The following is a 19,791-nucleotide window of genomic DNA, read 5'->3' on the forward strand; positions in this document are numbered from 1 at the left end:
TAAAATAATCAATCAATTGCACGAAGATAATACTGTAGCTTCTTTCGAAGTATTTGAAAATTTGGCTATTGGCAATTTGGCATGCAAACGAAATGCATTTTATAAGTAGGCTGCTTGTGTTTGCTGAATATAAAAGAAGAATCACGCGATATTGCAGTTAAATATGTAAATTTGCTGATAAGAAAATGATATTACTATTTCTCTCAAAAAAATGATATTACTATGTTGTACATACGAGACAAGGCAATTAGGTAAATGTCGACAGGTGCGGATTCAGGATTTTCGTCAGGGGAGGATAAAAAAATATCGAATCGAGTTTAAATAGTTTATCGGATTTAATTCATTAACTAATTGGGTACTCGATAAAAAAACAATGTTTTGACTTATATTTTTCAATACTCTAACTTATAATTAATATTATCAATCATAATTCAAGAAATTTATTTTGATTTTAACACTAAATTTAATCCGAATTATAAATCAAACATTCAGAGGGGAGCAAAAAAATTTTCAGGGAATGACAAAGTCAATCGGTACCAATAGATCACCACTAAAACTCAAAATCTAGGAGGGGCCGGGGGGGGGGGGGGGGGGGGGGGGGGAGGGCTGCCCCCTCCTATGCTACAGTAGATCCGCCCCTGAATGCCGAGTCAGACTTTCATGTTATAGATATCAAACATTAATGAGAATCAATAATATAAAATTTTCATATTGCGTATGGAGATCAAGTTTACAGTATCATAGTATTTTACTTTTAACTATATTAGAAAATATGTACAAGTACAAACATTTTGAAAATAAATGGTATCAAAAACAAGAAGATATTATAGGTTAAAATAAAATAAAAAGTAACATTACAAAACTGAGTCATTTAAAATTCCACATTTTATTTTCCTACATTTAACATGCAACTATGACGGTCACCGTTTGTGATATATAGGTTGAACTTCTTCATCTGATTAATGAAATTTGAGGATTCAATTCTCATTTTTTTTAAATAAAAGAAAAAAAATGAATAATGTTAGTGTACATATGTGTGATGCCATTGCGTCCATTTATTATTTGATGGTTAACATAATAACATAATTAATATTGTCCAGATAATCAAAATTAATAGTGTGCTGATGCGCCATTAATGATTTAATGATATTGCATGTATCCTATTTGGCCATCCATCAAAATTCTGTTAGTCCAAACCTGATATATTATTTTTTGCAAAAATAATAAAAATACATATAAAATTGCCTTAGTTTGAACAATATTACGAAAGTTATTAGATAGATATGCACTAAAATTATCTAATTAATTATTAAACATGTATTTAATAAGAACTGTTTAGAGTAACACTAGGGTGCTCTTAAGCTCACCAAAATTTTGGTGAGCTTAACTCTAAAACTCATCAAATCGATTTCAAATGACGAATCCGAACCGTTGAAACCCGCCTACCTTACGTGTGATGCATCTATATATATTTGTCATTGTATTTCTGGATGAGAATTTCTGCGGTCTATAACCCGTTACAAAAAAAAAAAAAAAACATCAAAAGGATATATCACTATGAAAAAAAAAAATCAGAGTTATTTGACAAATGAATTGCTAATTGCAGCTAGCGACAGCAAATTTTCATGCAGATGGGATACTGTTAGTGAAATAATTAGTTGTTGATTAACCTCATGTTATGGGGCCATAAAAAAATGTTGAAAGAGACATGACAACAATAGTGCATGTCTGTTTTCTCCTATTAATTTCTATAATAGTTATTTTATTCCCACAAGATATTGTTGTTTCAACTGACGATTACTTGTACTATCAAAGTCCATGCAAGTTGGCATTATTGGCAAATCAAAATAGTAGAGATATTATAATTGTGGAGTTGACACATAGCCTACTATGAAATTAAGACCAGGAAGATGACATTATAACTACTTCAATAATTAAACGCCATTATATATACTATGAGAAATTTATAATAATTAATCTTACCGCAACTGATATCTATATATGGGCTATAGTGCATCGCCCCTCTTGTACATTGGGCTATAAATTGTTGAATTCGAAATTCAAACAGTATATATAAAGGGCTCAATATATCCTCCATATTAAAGTATATTTAGAGACCAAATTTTATATATTTTTTTTAAATTTATTACTATTTTTTTTAGAATTTTTTGAAAATCGTTATATTTTAAAAAATTTTGGACCATAGAAAAACAGTGATTTTCAAAAATTATAAAAAAATAGCAAACAATTTCCGAAAATTATATAATTTGGTATCCAAGCACATTTTAATATGTATATCAAATTGAACGGTTCAAATCGGTTGTTTGAAAATCAAAACCAACTATTTATAGTCTAATGTATAAGAGAGACTACACATTGCAATATACCATAGTCCGACTCTCTCTCTCTATCTGTATATTAAACAAATGTTTATTGTCTTTGTTTGTAAAATAGTATGAGCCTAAAATATAGGTGTAAATCTATGCGGCTTGAGTCAAGGCGGGAGATAATTAGTCATTCCTGTAATTTTAAAATTTTAATTATGTATATCAAGATTTAATTAATTTTTTTTAAAGTTTATATAGTTCAGCTAGGGGCACAACTCAACTTTGAGTATAGAGGAGGTAACCGATCAAACATCATATATTTAAAAAAATTAAAATCAAAATCAAAATAAAATACAAGATAATATGATTCTTCACTATTTGATTTTATAAAAGTTATAATAATTAACAAATTAACACTAATAAATGATATGTTTAACAAAATAAATAAAAAACATAGCATATTCATACATCATATTTTTTTTTATATTATTTAAATTTAGATCTATGTTTTCTAAAAGATCAAATTATGCAATAATCTCATTTGAGCTAATCTTATTAGACCTATACATCATATTTCATTCTCGATATAAACAAGCATGTAATCTCTAAGAAACTCATCACCCATCTTGTTTCGAAGTCCAGTTTTAACGAGTTTCATGGCTGAAAGAGCTCGTTCTGTAGTACCAGTTGTGACTAGGGGTGGCAACGAACCGAACCGAACCGAACCGAACTTACCTTAGGTTTGAGTTTGGTTTGAATTAATTTCGAACCGAACCTGGTTTGATTTGTTTCGAACCCAACCCATTTCGAACTACACATTTTTCGAATCGAACCCGAATCGAATCACGAACTAAATTATTTTTAGCAGTCCTAGTTATACCGGTAGTTTATACATTAATTTTTTCTCGCGGGACAATTCACATGGCTTCCTTTTACCGGCATGAACTATGAAATGAGTGTTTTTAAGTTGAAAAATTGTTCATGAAAAAATACATCAGAGACGGCTTTCCTGGTATGAACTATGAGAGACGACCGAAGAGAGAGGAGAGACAGTCATCTAGTCCGGAGAGAGGAGTGACAACCGGAGAGACAGCCAGTCGCCGAGAGCGTCAGCTAGATTTTAGAGCTAGAGGGAGAGTGAGTTAGGGAGAGGTGGAGAGAGAACTAGGTTATTGAGATTTGAGAGCGAGGGAGTGTCGACTAAGTTAAATTATGACTCTCTATCTTGAATTTTAATTTCATCAGGTAAATGGACGGCCGATGTTATTATGAGATTTGAACCATAAAAATGATCGAACCCATTTCGATCGAACCAGGCTAGGTTTGGGTTTGGTTTGAATTAATTCCGAACCGAACCTGATTTGGTTCGTTTCAATTCAAACCCATTTCGAATCGAATTAAACTCGAATCAAACCTGAATCAAACCCGAATCGAATCACGAACCTCGAATTTTTTTGCCAGCCCTAGTTGTGACAGAAAGAGTAGCAGTTAATTTTATCTTTCTTAATTTTGAATTTTTTTAACCTCATAAACTAATTTGTTACTTTTTTATCCGTCATTGCTATTTCCTTTGCTTTCTATTCTTATAACTTCTTTTTTAGTTCTTCTAAAATTACAATAACTTTTTATTTTTTCGGTAACCATGATGTGCACGTTGTCGTTTTTCTATTTTAGTTTGTACCTCTCTATATTAAACCAGTGTTGTAAATAACGGTATCGCGCTCATTGGACGGACATGGTACCGCTAAGTAATTAATTGAGAATAATCAGGAATAATCGGTCATAATTTGAAAAAATCGGCCGATTTATCGGAAAATTCCTTGACGGTTTGATCACCGCCAACGACTAATCAGACGATTAATCGGTCTAAACGAACGTTTTTTACAACCCTGTATTAAACAATTTTTCAAGTTTTCAAGTGAGATATTTTTATTTCCTCAGTCACGTGATGTGCTAAGTTAGAGAACTAAACTATCAAAGCAAGTGAAATTGACGTTACTCTTATACATATACCCTCTAAATTTTTTGTATTATCAATGAGGGCTGAGACATATAAAATAAATATTTTAGTAAATTTTCTAATTACCTTTTTAAAAAAAAATTAGGATTTACTCAGCCATCTTTGGGTACTACTGCCTTGCCTCTGAGTTCAGCTTTATAAAAGACTAAATATATATTTTTAATTTGTAGTCGTGAAAATTTAAATTTTAAACGAGCTATTTAATATACATAGTTTAATAGTTTAATCGGATCTATTTACTTCAGATTGGGGATATTATGGTCTATGGATTTAAATTTAAATTTATAACGGATAAGGATACAGTTTGACCACTATCTGATCTGTATCTGACCGTGTACACCCCTACCTTAAGTAGATTTGACCTGTATTAACTATAATCTTATTAATTTATAAATGACATATCATAAATTTTAATCTATATTTGATCTGCATAATCTAAATTTGAAATACAAAATTGAAGATAAAAATAAAACAGTACAAAATGGTGGAGGGACGAATTTATGCTCCCCACACCAATAAATATAAAAAATGAAACCAATCCTAAGACTGCTTTTCTCTCTTGTAAAAATGTGTCGTTTGATCCGAAATTTTTATTTATATATTTTGAAAAAATAAACTAAAACATCTCAAAATACGAGGAATTCCATATCTATAGACTGTCAAGCCGGTCTGCGACTCCATTCTTGAAGAGCCGTGGATTGTTTTTGAGGTTTCTCAAAACCTAAATATATTTAATAATAGAGTGTATTTTTGGATTTTTGGTGGGCCACCAAGCTAAAATACAACTCTTAAAAATGAAGCCGCAGATTGACTTGACGGTCTGGGTAAATGTGGAATTCTCCTCAAATAAATAAAAGTTTATTTTGTTATGGCATAAATAAAAATTTCGGCCGCTTGAGGAAGCATTTGTAACAAATATTATGAGAATTTGCTAATTTCGGCCGCTTGAATGAATTTATTATGTGAATATGTTTGTATGAATTTAAGGTAGGGGTGTACACGGTCAGATACAAATCAGATAGTGGTCAAATTGTATTCTTATCCGTTATAATTTTTTGGATACGGATACGGACTGGATATTAAACGCTACGGATACGGATCGGATATCGGATGAATATGGATATTATATCTAATATTTTCATAATAAGTTTGTGAATTACAAAACAAAATATCATATTATCAAAACATTATTCACTAATCATCTCATAGTGTTTTTCATATCATATTATCAATATTTAAATATAATTTTTTCATTCATAAATTAAATGTAATATTTTTCATAATAAGTTTGTTGATTACTAAACATAAATCATATTATCAAAACATTAGTCACTACTTATGTCATAGTGTTATATTATTCATCAAAATATATATGTATATGCAATTTAATAAATCATTGGTATGAATAAGTAATTTAATAAATCAATTTAAGAACATATAATACATTTGTTGTGGTTTAGAGATGTAAACGGTTGGATACAGATAGTTACGGATAGTTAAAAATATTGGACGCTGATAACAATCCCTGCAGCTTCCACCCCGCATTTATCCCCGCAGATACTGCCAAAAAAAACATGGGGGGACCGCTCAATCATTAATGAGCATTTAAAAAACTGCGGGTATTTAACTTGAAGCATCAAAGTATTTACCTTGAATTTGTCAGGTATTAAACCCTCTGCAATGATCTCTATTTATGAAAGAATAAATCAATCCATTAATTGTCCCCGTACAAAATTTTCTTTTTTTTTGAATCGTCCCCACACAACTGGGGACCATTAAATATGGGGGGATCGCTCAATCATTAATGAGCGTTTAAAAAACTGTTAATATTTAACTTGAAGCATCAAAGTATTTAATTTGAATTTGTCAGGTATTAAACCCTATGCAATGATCTCTATTTATGAAAGAATAAATCAATCCATTAATTGTCCCCGCACAAAATTTCTTTGTTTTTTGAATCATCCCCGCACAACTGGAGACCATTAAATAAACAATCCCCTCACCCAATGATAAATACTCTGAGACATAATGATAAATACTTTATGTTACATGGGTAAATATTTTACATTATATGGATAAATACTTTATGTTACATGGATAAATACTTCTCATGCATACTTGCAACTTTCAGTAAAACATCAATGATAAATACTCTCATGCATAATGATAAATACTTTATGTTACATGGATAAATATTTTGTATTACATAGATAAATACTTCTCAGACATAATTGCAACTTACAGTAAAACATCAATATAAATACTCTCAGACATAATGATAAATATTTTATGTTACATGGATAAATACTCTATGTTACAAGGGTAAATACTTCTCAGAAATAATAATAAATACTTTTTTGAACATCAATTAACAGATAAGCATTTATTAACGGAGATTGTTATTAGATAACAGTATAATTAATGCGGATATTGTTTTTAAAGGAATAATTAATACGGGAATTGTTATTAGAGGAAGACATAATTAATGCGGGGATTGGTATTAAATGACAGTTTAATTTAATGCGGGGATAAAAGGAAACTTCTAGCGAAATTAGTGAGAGGATATATGGCAGTTAAGGAAGAGAGAGAGTGCGGGAAAAATGGGGGGATGGGAGTGGGGGGTTTCATATAATTATTCAAAAATATTATAGTATTCTTATCTGCTATAATTTTTCGAATAAGGATACGGATACATATGGTCTCGGATACGGATACAGATTGGATAATTTAAATAATTTTTTGGATTCGAATTCGGACAAAATTGGATAATATCCGATCTGTTTACACCCCTAACTTAAGGTTTAGATATGTGTACATTGTAGCCTAGCTTAATTATAATGGATGCATATCAATTAGTAAAACTGTAGAATTTACACCCATTAATTAAAATAATATTTTATAATTTTTGGAGTAAAAATTAGAGACCAAGTCACCCAACTATTTAATATTCAAAATTAGTTGTTTCTTTTGAATTTCGAATATGCGAGCTACCACACAGAAATAAGATTTTAATATTTTGTTCAGCATGATTGGAGAAAGTTCATCAAAATTTACTCCTAAGAGTTCTATCAATGTGTGAATTAATTTTTTTTAATAAATGACTGAAAATTAAAATGCAATATGTGGTAAGTGAAATTTGAAATTACAAAATAGTGCTCTAACCATTATGCTACAAGTAAACATTTAACATTTCTTGGAAGAAGCTGGACTATATAAAAAGTCAAATAAAATTTAATTTAATTTAAATAAATATAATTAAAATTTTAAAATCATAAGAATAACTTATTCACCCTTCCAATATATCTAAATCCGGCCGATCAAAGGAAGGTGAAATTTGGTCATAGGTTAATTGTTTTTTTCCCCTGTAAACAGGAATGATAAATACCAAGCACACAGATCAACGCGTCACTCTTCTTGGACTCTTTCTTTTTTTGATTAAAATTTAGGAGTCAAGCTCCTAGATTTCATTAAAAAAGACACCAGGAGTGTCAAGTCCAATTACAGAATACAAAACAAAGAAAATAAACATAAAACAATAATTAAAAGAAGGAAGCAAAATAAGGGACAGAAGTCAGAAACAACACAGCTCTCTGTACCAGAACCTAACGCAGCCTTCTTTACCAGCAACCCGAGAATCCCTCTGTACCAGTTACCATATGCGGGTTTTACTGTGCCTGAAACCAAATCGCTATCTCTGACAGTATCTCGTGCGCTGTTTGCGTTACTGTTTGATGGTGCTCATTGAATGTTCTGTTGCATCTTTCTCTCCATAACACAAACACCATCGCCATCTGCACTTGCCTAGTTTTGCTAGATTGAGAGCTTAACATAGCCTGTTTATAGTTCCCATTTCTGAAGTGATGACATTGCCCCAATTCCGGAATATAACCAATTAGACGCATTTTTAACATTCTGGCATACTGGCACGTACTAAAAAGGTGCCGTACTGTCTCGGAATTTGCCTTACACATACAGCACTGGTTAACTATCTCCCATCCTCTCCTTCTTGGACTCTTTCTTGAACTAAACCCGACCCGTTTGGCACTTAAATGGCGAAGGAAGCAAAATTACCATAGGGCCCTGAAAGGGTAAGGAAGCACAATGCGGGTGCTTCATTTCTCCAAAATATATTTGGGCCAAATCTAATAGCCTAGTATATTTGGGCCAAGTTTCTGTGTGCGGTAGTTGGTATCTTTGTTCAATTAAATAACTTGCCAAAGAGACATATTGACTTTCACTATATTACTTGTTTCCTTTCAGAAGTTTGGACTTGATACTCTTTTCTTGAAGATTGCAATAATTTCTTTTTTTAAAGTTGGTAGAATATATATAAAATATATATAGAGTACGTTTAATGAAACAAGACAAATCTCAAATAGAATTAAAATAGAAGAAAACGAATTTAACAAATATGAATACAAAAGAAAACTAACAAAAAGAAAAAAGTACAAAGTACAAATTAAGTAAACATAGCATTCTTTCAATAACTACATTCATTTTACACTTTCTTAGCGTTTGATAAGTAGAACAGGAAGTAACAATGCTTGCATGAAATATGATGAAAAACCATCCTATACTAGTACTATTTTTTTTATTTTATATACTAGTACTATTTTTGTAAGGTTTTGGTTATTTAATTGCCAATGACAATGATTGCTGTAAAAATGATAGAAATGATTGCATATATTAATTAAACTGATAAAAAATGATAGATGTGATTGATGATGTTTAACAATTAAAATTAATAATTACTTCTCATGCTCAACAATATCTTTTAGATACATTCTTTATAAAACCTTTCTACATTGTCAAAAGGACAACGAATTATGAGAAGATTACAATTTAATTGAATATACGAAACTTATTTGTAATTTAACCAATCATATATGTAATATAAAAATAATATATAAACCGAATACAAAATACACTCAAGATGCATAGCTACACATCCCGTATCGGCAAACGCCGTGCTTCTTGCACTTGTTTTTGCACAAACCGCAATTGCTCCGATCATACATCACACTCACACACTTCCCACTACAGCAAACCCAGCCGAACTTGCACTTGTTCCCGCATTTGCCGCAGTTCAAGTTGTCGGTTTTCACATGGACACATCTCTTGTTGCAGCAGTCATGCCCGGGGCTTCCTTTGAGATGGCACATTTTCGGGTAATTGTTGCATGTCAGGGGACTTCGAGGGTTGTAGTAGTTTGCCAGAAAACGATGATTTTGTGTAATATCAGATCCAGGATCTGCTTTCACCGTTTTGGCATCTGATACTAATGCATGTGATATGAGAAGGAAAAATGCTAGTACAAAAGTGATGCTTTCTTTTGGCATTATAGTGTTGTAAGTTATACATGAACAAAAAATAAGCATCGAAATGGTGCCCGAGTTACAACTGACAAGGGAATTAGGATATATATAGAGAGAGAGAGAAGAGATATTGAATCATTGAATGCAAGACAGTTGACCTAAAAGTTTGGTATGAGTTGAATTTCTACAGATATTTATAATAGTATTTCTTTTATTTCTCTGAGAAACTGACAAATTTATTCTTCTGGCACGAGGAAAGTTAGGCCTGCCAACGGAATGGAAGAAAATGGTAGTATGGTACTACCTTTAAATCTAAGCTATATGTTTTTTTGCGGAGGTAATACCAAGGATTTTTGGTTTCTTCTTCTGGTCTTGATCAAATGTATTTTATATGGCCATATGCATTGAAGAATCTGAGTTTATTGCATGCATAGCACTAGTTTGTTGTAAGGTAAGGAGGGCCCTTTCACAAATGGTGTTTCTAAATTCCTCAAATTTGTTGCAAGAGTAGTCTCATACAACATGTATTGCATGCAAATTTGCGATGTGCAATTATGCAACTGTTTTCTATCTACTCTTGCAATTACGTTTTGAAGGTCATATATTATAATTAATTGGAGATCCTTACAATAACTCAATACCATGCCCATGCAACTACTTTACTCCTTTGTTTCTAAATTAAATCCAATCCGAATGAATGCGCATTCACATTCATATTCTCTTATTGTAATTGAAATAGATTTATATATATTCGAATTTAAAATACATTTAATATATATATATATATATATATATCATTTTAAATTCAAAACGAATTCGATTCCTTCAAATTCTAAATTTCTTAAATTTGTATGTTCATTTTTTCACTATTAAAAGGAAAATTTGAAAAATAAATAATATTATAAAAAACAAACTAATATTTCCATTTACATAAAATTATTATTTTTGTTTTTTTGAAATACAATTTACATAAAATTATTGTTGGCAAATACAAGAGAGGATAGGGTTAGGCTTGTTAGGGTCGCCCGTGAACATTTAGGTTCAGGTCAAATTTGAGTTTGACTCGATGTGTCATTTCATGTCTCAACCTTTCAAGAAATGGATCATCTTGAAGTCGAAACAAGCGCAAGTTTGGCGGTTAGCAGGTTAGGTTTGTGTTTGGACGAGGTGAACTGTTACTTATAATTATCATGTATTTGTAACGTGTTGTGATATCGATAAAGACTTGAGACTAATTTTTTTTCCGCTAGATATGATATTAAAAGGAACCGGAGACATTATTTTGTTAAAATATCGTGGAGCCTCAATTTTAAATTAAGAAGAAGAAACATAAAGAAAAAAAGAAAAAATTTGGATAGAAAAATACATTGTTGAATATAAAATTGGAGGCTTGGCTTCGAATTTTCTTTAAATATATATATAAAATTGGAGGCTTGGCTCCATCCAAATGAGTGTCATTACCATCGAGGTCAACTGTATGAACTTATTTGCATGAAATACCCATGCAATTGACACCAATTGCATAGGTATCCTATGCAAATGAACATTTTTTGTCCCATGCAAATAATCAAAATTCTAGTAGTGTCAATTTACTCAAATTTAATTATACTCTCCTTTACTCTCTTCGCCCTCCCTCCTGAACCTATTGAATTATAAAATAATAATGTTATTTTGTGAATTATAACATAATTACAAGTACGAAAAACTGAAAAAAATAATTTAAAAAAAATTCTGAAAATTAGTAACAGTGTTTTGAAAAAAAGGTGTTCTTTATTAAATAAAAAAATAGTGACAACTTATGAAAAACAATGATTTAAAAAAAAATAAAAAAATAAAAAAAATCAGAAAAAAAAATGTAAAATTTGATCTCCAAACACATTTTAATATGGAGATTATGAAATATTCGTATTGACTATTTGAACTTTGAATATAAAAATATAAGCGGAAAGTAAAATCTCTTTACTTCTCAAAGCAACTTAGCCCAACTTAGAATATAATATCATTATAATAAAAACCTTCTTTTAGTAGTTAATTAGGTTTTTTCTACTAAGTTTTCATTTCCCAAAAATTATAAGTCTTATTAGTACAACTCTTCGTACTAATATTAGTATTATCATCTTAATTTTATGATTTGTTTATTGGCACATTAGATTAATTCTTTAAATTTTATGTAACAATATTTTAAACGGTTGTACATATTTATAGTAACCTCAGAGAACTTGTCTTCACTAGTTTTCTCCATTGTAGGCTTGTAGCTTCACTGTTGCTTAACAATCCTGGAGCTTCTTGGATCCTTTGTCAACAGTGTAAAAGCTCTTGTAAAATTTCTCTTTTCGCCCTTTTTTTCTTCTCTAATTTCGATGTAGTTTCTTGCACATGAACTATTTTACCGCAATTGGAATGCGTATCGAGTACAATTAGTTTCATCTTTTTTGGTACCGTTGCAGAGTCGCCCGAATTTTTTATTAATAGAAAATAAAATAATAAAATATCAAAAAAGGTATAGATTTTGGATTTTGTCGAAAAATAAGTAGAACGGGTTTAGTAAACCCGTCCAGCGGGACGGATCTAATTATTCCGTCCGAGTATAAGTAATTAATGACAACGCTAATCAAATCAAACTCAGCGGAAAGGAAAATAAAAAACAAAAAAAAACCCGGACAGTACAAGCAGACCCGTCCGGAGTAAAAAAAAAAAAATCCCGGACGATATAATATAACCCGTCCGGCGTTAAAAAAAGCGAGACTGGTACGGGACTAAGTGCCTTCACGGCTTCACGTAGCTGAGGTTGAACAAAAATTTGTTGGAGGAAGCCAACTGGAGACAATTTGTTTTTTTCGTAAAGGTGAAGGGGGAAGGAGGAAGAAAAAATACTCTGCCTAGGTGCGACTCAAGTCAATCAGATTTGTATGTTGGTTTTATGATGAAAGGGGAGGAGAAGCCAGAGGCCGAAGCTGCCGCAGCCTTGTAAAGATCCAGATATGTACAGGTGGTGTGTGTGTATATATATATATATATAGAGTAAGGCTTGGGTGCTATGGATAGCATAGAGAGCTACGGTGCTACGGTTCAATATTCATAGCACCCAAGCCTTACTCTATATGAGTAAGGCTTGGGTGCTATGGATAGCATAGAGAGCTACGGTGCTACGGTTCAATATTCGAGTTTTCAAAATCCTAACGGTCGATCCAAACCGTTCATCTTGTTCTCCATATTAATATGTGTTTGGAGACCAAATTTTATATTTTTTGGAAATTTTTTACTATTTTTTTAGATAAGTAGAAAATCACTTGATCTAAAAAATTCTGCACCATTGAGATATTTGATTTTCTACCTATTTAAAAAAATAGTAAAAAATTTCCAAAAAATATAAAATTTGGTCTCCGAACACATATTAATATGGAGAACAAGATGAACGGTTCGGATCGACTATTAGGATTTTAAAAACTCAAATATTGAGCCGTAGCACTGTAGCCCTCTATGCTATCCATAGCACCCAAGCCTTACTCTATATATATATATATAGGAATATGCTAGCATGCTATGCATAGCATAGAGCCCCTCCATGCAACGCCTTGGATTTCAACTTTTCAAAATCCTAACGGTCGATCCGAACCGTTCATCTTGTTCTCTATATTAATATGTGTTTGGGGACCAAATTTTACATTTTTTGAAATTTCTTTACTATTTCTTTAGATTTATTGAAAATCGCTGTTTTCAGCAAATCTGGACCATAAAAAAACAGCGATTTTCAATAAATCTAAAGAAATAGTAAAGAAATTCCAAAAAATGTAAAATTTGGTCCCCAAACACATATTAATATGGAGAACAAGATGAACGGTTCGGATCGACCGTTAAAATTTTGAAAAGTTAAAATCCAAGACGTTGCATGGAGAGGCTCTATGCTATGCATAACATGCTAGCATATTCCTATATATAGCTAGCTGTAATCTAGTAGAGGTGAGATACACAGGCAACATTGTTGTATTGCACAGGTGCTTATATTTTATATGGCTGGCTGTAAGTGATCTTGCAGCTTCGCCGGTGAGATATCTGCTGTTTGATTCCCAAACTATTTTTGTGGGAATTTGTCATTTTCATCTTGCAATGGTCTGATCCAGCTGCACAAAACAGGGATGGTGATACCCATGACTTTGTATTGGTTAAAAAAAAAAAAAAAAAAAAAAAATGAGAGAGAGACAAAGGCAGAGACGGAGGAGCAAGCAAGAGAGAGATGTGTGCAGCTCATATATATATATTTTTTTAATTCATGGACGGGTTTAATGGAACCGTCCCAATTTTTTTTTTTTTAACCCTGGACGGGTTGAATGGAACCGTCCCATATATATATATATATATTTTCACTGGACGGGAGTAATGGAACCGTCTCACGTTTTTTCAATTTTTCTCCGCCAAATTGGTTAATTTGGTTGGTTTGGTTGGTTTGGTTGTTAATCCGGACGGGATAATTAAACCCATCCCGTTGGACGGGTTAATTAGGACCGTTCTACTTATTTCTCGAGAATACTTCTAACATATCCCGTATTTCGATATTTTATTTATTTATTTTCTATTAATAAAAAATTCGGCAGAGTCGCACTTATACCTGTAACCAGTCTCAGCACGGAGCAGAGGCCGAGCTTAATTAAATCATAAATAGAATCCTGTACAGGTACCACCGGTACACCGATAACATTTACTGCGCATTTACAACCTTTTTGCCATGGAGTTAAATACCTCAATTAATTGCTTCATAGGTCTCACCTACCAACGACCTATATATATATCAATATCGATATAACCGCTGAATGTTTTAATAAGTTATTAATTATCCTTAATTTGCACACGGGCTTCTATGTTGTGACTTGTCAGTAAACCAAAGTGAAAAAATGTATTTTATTGTTTGTTTTTTCATCCCTGAAATTTGGTTCAAATTTGAAAATCTGTAAAAGACATGTTTGTTTGTATTTTTATTTTTATTTTTATATGAAAGATCGGACACCTAACCACGCTAGGAAAGTGTAACACAATAAATCTCAATTTTTTGTACTTTTATTCTTCCTTTATTTTATAGAACTTCAATAAAGTAAAATTTAAAACAAAAAAATTAAATTAAATAATAAGATTTCATACGCATCATTTTTTCTATGCACGTAAAAAATCATGGCATATTGATTTCTATTTTGACTAGTATCGATAGCTTGCAAAAAAAAAAATACATTGATGTGGATAAATTCTCAATATTGATTTTTTAATTTATTAGTTCATATAAAACCAAAGATGATTTTCACGTCTAATGTTTTATTTTAAGAATAACATTTTTTGTAATTAAAAGTAAAATTATGGACGTCAATTTTCAACTTGTTATTTCATATACAACCACCGAATTTTTTTTAATTAGCACCCTAATAAATTAGAATTAAACAACTACCACCCAAAACCCCAAATTTGAGTTTTACCACGAACGCATACCTAATCCGAGCACTGAATTTTTTGGTGCGCGGACTGAGTATGCGTTCGTGGTAAAAACTCAAATTCGGTACATGGACTGGGTACACATTTTCTTTGTCCTATTTTTTAAAATGCACGTCACAATGGGTTTCATGCAGTGAACTCAGATGTTTACACAGAAAATCTCAGTGAACTTGAATTCAACAAACCCCACATTTAATACCTCCTTCAAATATATCAAACCCAAAGCCCAGGAGCTCCAAGACAGTTCAATCTAGTGATTTGGTAAGATGGAGGTGGCTAGTGCAATGCTTTTAGTCTTCTTCATTGCATTACACCTGCATACGGGCCAAGCTTCCCCGGCTTCCCTGAAGGTGGGGTTGAAGGAAAAACCAAGTATGCTCGTCTTTGGTGACTCGACAGTTGACCCGGGAAACAATAACAAGCTTAGAACGAGTGCAAAGGCGAATTTTGCACCCTATGGGATGAACTTCTATGGTGGTCAGCCTACTGGGAGGTTTTGTGATGGAAGATTGGCAACTGATATCCTAGGTAATTGTATAAGCTTACCAATCGGCTGGTATGGTTTAAACCCGGTACCATATAAACACTAAATCCTATAGTACTGTTTGGTAGTATTACAACCCTGTTTGCATATAAAACATCACCCTGAGTACGTATAACGGTCCGGTTATTTGTCTAATTTATTTCATTTTTAGTTTTAGAAATATTTATTTCTTCACTATTTAATAATTTAATTGTGGTTTTTGTTTCATTACTTCTTGTATTATGGCCACACAGCTGACAAATTGGGAATTGCCAAAAGCATTCCGGCTTACTTGGACAAAAATTTGACCCTAGAGGAGGCCAGGTCTGGTGTTAGTTTTGCATCAGCTTCCTCCGGATATGATGAATCAACTGCTACAACTTCAGTATGTATTTTTCTTAATTATGAAAGGAAATTCTTTTACTTACATTTGTCTAACTTATGTTGTGCTTTCAATGGTCCTCTGAAACTCAAATTAATAATGTATTGTTCTATTTCTTCATATATCTTAGTACCAGAATTACCCGGTAACTATTCCAGGTAGTTAAAGATAGATGCTTCACGAAACTCAATAATTTATTCTTCTTCCATTTTCATACACCAGAGCCTGGTCGCTGTTACTGGGTAGTTAAAGATAGAATTGTCTTTATAAGAAAGAAGTAAAATAAGACATCATCACCAAAAATTTATACCGCACTTTTGCTGGACACAGTCCTCAAAATACACTAATTTTAGCAGTGGTGTAAATAACGGTATGTAGTTGTCGGACAGAAAAGGCACTGCTAAGCGATTAATCGAGAATAATCAGCTATATTCGGAAATAATCGTCCGATTAATCGGGAAAATCCATGACGGTTTGGTTACCGCCAACGACTAATCAGCCTAAACGGATGTTTATTACAACACTGAATTTTAGTATAATTATCAATTCAGTGTTGGTTAAACTAATTCACTTGTTCCTCAAAACTTCATTGTAGAAAGTTCTACCATTCTCTAAGCAAATAGAGTATCTGAGGCATTACAAACTCCATCTAAGAAAGATGGTGGGACCCTTAGAAGCAGAGAAAATGCTTAACACTGCAATTTTTATAGTGAGTGCTGGATCAAATGACCTCATGAAAATCGCCATCTCAAAACAATCGACCAATGTCAGCATCCCAAATTACAAGAGTTACTTGATCACTTCTATGGTCAAATACATCAAGGTTATCTCCAATAATCTTTTTGTTTTACTTTGGATTAAATAAAATTATCTTATAAGCATAGTTGTCAAAGTTTTATACACTGCTGTGTTTAACAATGGGATACCAGTGTTTCCAGAAATGCGTCAACTCATGAGGATAACATCAATTGGTTCATAATATATAGTTGTATCTTGGTGGGTTCAGTATGAAGTAAAGATTTAAAAATTCCAAAATATGAACTTAACATGGAACAGTTTAACTGGCAAATTAAACTGCAAAACCCATGCATAAATTTTCATTTTTAACATCATAAATTTGATTTTACTTATTATGGATTCAGGACATGCATATACTTGGTGGCAGGAGATTTGCTCTTGTTGGTGTTCCACCAGTTGGTTGCCTTCCAATTGTCAGAACTCTTTCTGGAGCAGATAAATGTGTCGATGCATTAAATGATTTGGCCGATTCATTCAACTCCCAGCTAATTGCACAACTTGGAGTTCTTAAGAAGAGCCTTGGAGTAAAGACTGCTTATTTGGATGTGTTCACTGTCATGAGCGAGGCAGCCAAATATCCCGAAAAATTTGGTATGCATTTAATGATTATTTTAGTTTCAGATTTGCACTGTCTTATTAGTTGTATTATACTTCAACATTCAAATTTGGTACAAATACTTTCCATGTTGCACAGGACAGGTGGTTTAGTTCACACTAAATAGGAGAGGATTGTATTATATTTCAAATATTGATGGTTAATGCTTTAGTTAATTTTGAGAAAAAAATTTTAATTGAATTGAAGGTTTGATTGAGTCATCCAAGGGATGTTGTGGGACTGGTATGATAGAGGTGGGAGAATCATGCAAAGGACAGAGCACATGCAAGGATCCAAGCAAGTATATGTTTTGGGATGCTGTTCATCCGACGGAGAAAATGTATCAGATAATTATCAACAATGTTACCATGGGATTATTCAGAGACATCCTGAATTAGAGTACTTCATACTCTTGTCTGTCCAATTATAATAACTAATTGGCTAATTGGTTGCATTGAGTTTTGCATTTGCATATGCAAAAGTAGATCATTAGTTGAGATAATACATTTAAAATAATATGGTTTGTTTATTGGGCATTTCCAATTCTTTAACACCAAGAAAAATCAATCGGATATTTCATCGAACACGTGGTGTGCACAAAGGGAATTTACAGGTGGGGTTTAAAACAAAAGAAAACTAATACAATGCCCCCATTTTTCAACTAGGAAAATCTAGACTGCTAAACCTTCCATGGAGGCTGAACACTCAACAAGTAACCAGTCTATACCACACCATAAATTCGCCGCACACTACACAAGATATCAATGTATGAGTCTGTCTCTCCCCAAACAAATTCTCTACACATACAACTAAATCACCATTATTGGTGGATTCCAAGATTCAGCGAAAGGTCCGGTAGAATTAGCGCTCCCGGCACCCTTGACCTTCCTCTCCTTCAACCCCACCCAGCTCCGGCTGGCACCTTCGTCCTTTTCTCCTTTTCTGACATCATCTCAGTCTCAGGCAATAATATTCGAGAGGCAAATCTAGGTTCTCTTCTCTTCTATGATTCTATCTATCGGGTATTCGGGTTCTCTGTCTGATCGATCCCGTGAAAGTATTGACTGCAAATGTGTTTTGTAATTTACTGTTTCAATTCGCAACGAAAGTAGTATTGAACGGATGTCTTTTGTTCAAACGAAAGAAGTATATCAACTCGATTACTAATTTTGGGCTTGGGGCTTTTTTTTCTGGGCCCGGAGTCCAAGACAAAATTGCAAGGCTAGGCCTAAATTTGTTAAAAATTGTTAAAGTGAGACCTAAATATATTGAATGACATCTCCGGCCATGATGAATATCCCCTTAACAGAAACTGGAGTTGATAATATACACCATGTTTGGTTGTGGCCTAAATGGTGGAATAAGGAGTTTAGGCCTCGTTATTCCACCAAACTTGCCTTAAATGAGCATGCTTAAGATGGCATAAGCCGATATTTAGGCCGGCCTAAATTAAGCCACCTCACATGGTGGTTTAATTTTTATTCCACCTCGTGGCCTAACTTGAATGATTATAATAATATTTTATTTGTATATAATTAGTATATTATTGTTAATAATTATTATTAGTATATAATTATATAATTAATATCTTATATTATTAATATATTAAATAATTATTATAATAATATTATATAATTATTATGTTATATTGTTAATATATTAATGTTGTGTAATTAGTATCTTATTAACGATATATAACTATATAATTAATATGTTATATTGTTAATATATTAAATAATAATTATAATAATATTATATAATTAGCATCTTATTATTAATAATAAGAGTGAGTCTATGGTACTATGCATATCACAGGTTGTTACCGTGCTACGGCTCTATATTCAAGTTTTCAAATCCTAACAGTCGATCCGAACCGTTCATCTTGTTCTCCATATTAATATATGTTTGGAGACCAAATTTTACATTTTTTTAAAAAAATTTACTATTTTTTTAGATATTTAGAAAATCACTTGATCTGAAAATTCTGAACCATCCAAAAACAGTGATTTTCAATAAATCTAAAAAAATAGTAAAAAAATTTCAAAAAATGTAAAATTTGGTCTCCAAACACATATTAATATGGAGAACAAGATGAACGGTTCGGATCGACCGTTAGGATTTGTAAACTCGAATATAGAGCCGTAGCACAGTGCTAAATCGTAATATGCATAGTACCATAGACTCACTCTAATAATAATTATTAATATATAATTAATATCCTATATTGTTAATATATTAAATAATTATTATAATAATATAATAATATATTAATATTATATAATTAATATTTTCTTATTCATAATTATTATTAATATGTAATTATATAATTAATATGTTATACTGTAATATATTAAAT

The 19,791-nt window shown here is 32.0% G+C and overlaps 1 protein-coding gene and 1 long non-coding RNA gene across 2 annotated transcripts; both read left to right on the forward strand.

Moving 5' to 3' along the window:
• Positions 1–12,405: 12,405 nt before the first annotated feature.
• On the forward strand, positions 12,406–13,868 carry LOC144564448 (uncharacterized). The gene is made up of 2 exons (XR_013514632.1): positions 12,406–12,694; positions 13,621–13,868. It is a non-coding gene; the product is annotated as an uncharacterized LOC144564448 (long non-coding RNA).
• Positions 13,869–15,289: 1,421 nt separating this feature from the next.
• Positions 15,290–17,932, forward strand: LOC144564171 (GDSL-like Lipase/Acylhydrolase superfamily protein). Its single transcript, XM_078313710.1, has 5 exons — positions 15,290–15,665; positions 15,915–16,045; positions 16,638–16,865; positions 17,185–17,431; positions 17,643–17,932. Exons 1-5 carry the CDS (start codon positions 15,404–15,406, stop codon positions 17,831–17,833), a joined length of 1,059 nt encoding a protein of 352 aa, XP_078169836.1. The 5' UTR covers positions 15,290–15,403; the 3' UTR covers positions 17,834–17,932.
• The last annotated feature ends 1,859 nt before the right edge of the window (positions 17,933–19,791 follow it).

Source organism: Carex rostrata, chromosome 13 (assembly GCF_964058835.1).
Source record: "Carex rostrata chromosome 13, lpCarRost1.2, whole genome shotgun sequence".
NCBI lineage: Eukaryota > Viridiplantae > Streptophyta > Magnoliopsida > Poales > Cyperaceae > Carex > Carex rostrata.

Coding starts and splice junctions, on each gene's coding strand:
- LOC144564171 (XM_078313710.1), top strand. CDS start 15,404: ATGGAGGTGGCTAGTGCAATGCTTTTAGTCTTCTTCATTGCATTACAC. Junction 15,666..15,914: donor ATTGGCAACTGATATCCTAG/GTAATTGTATAA, acceptor ATGGCCACACAG/CTGACAAATTGGGAATTGCC. Junction 16,866..17,184: donor CTATGGTCAAATACATCAAG/GTTATCTCCAAT, acceptor TTATGGATTCAG/GACATGCATATACTTGGTGG.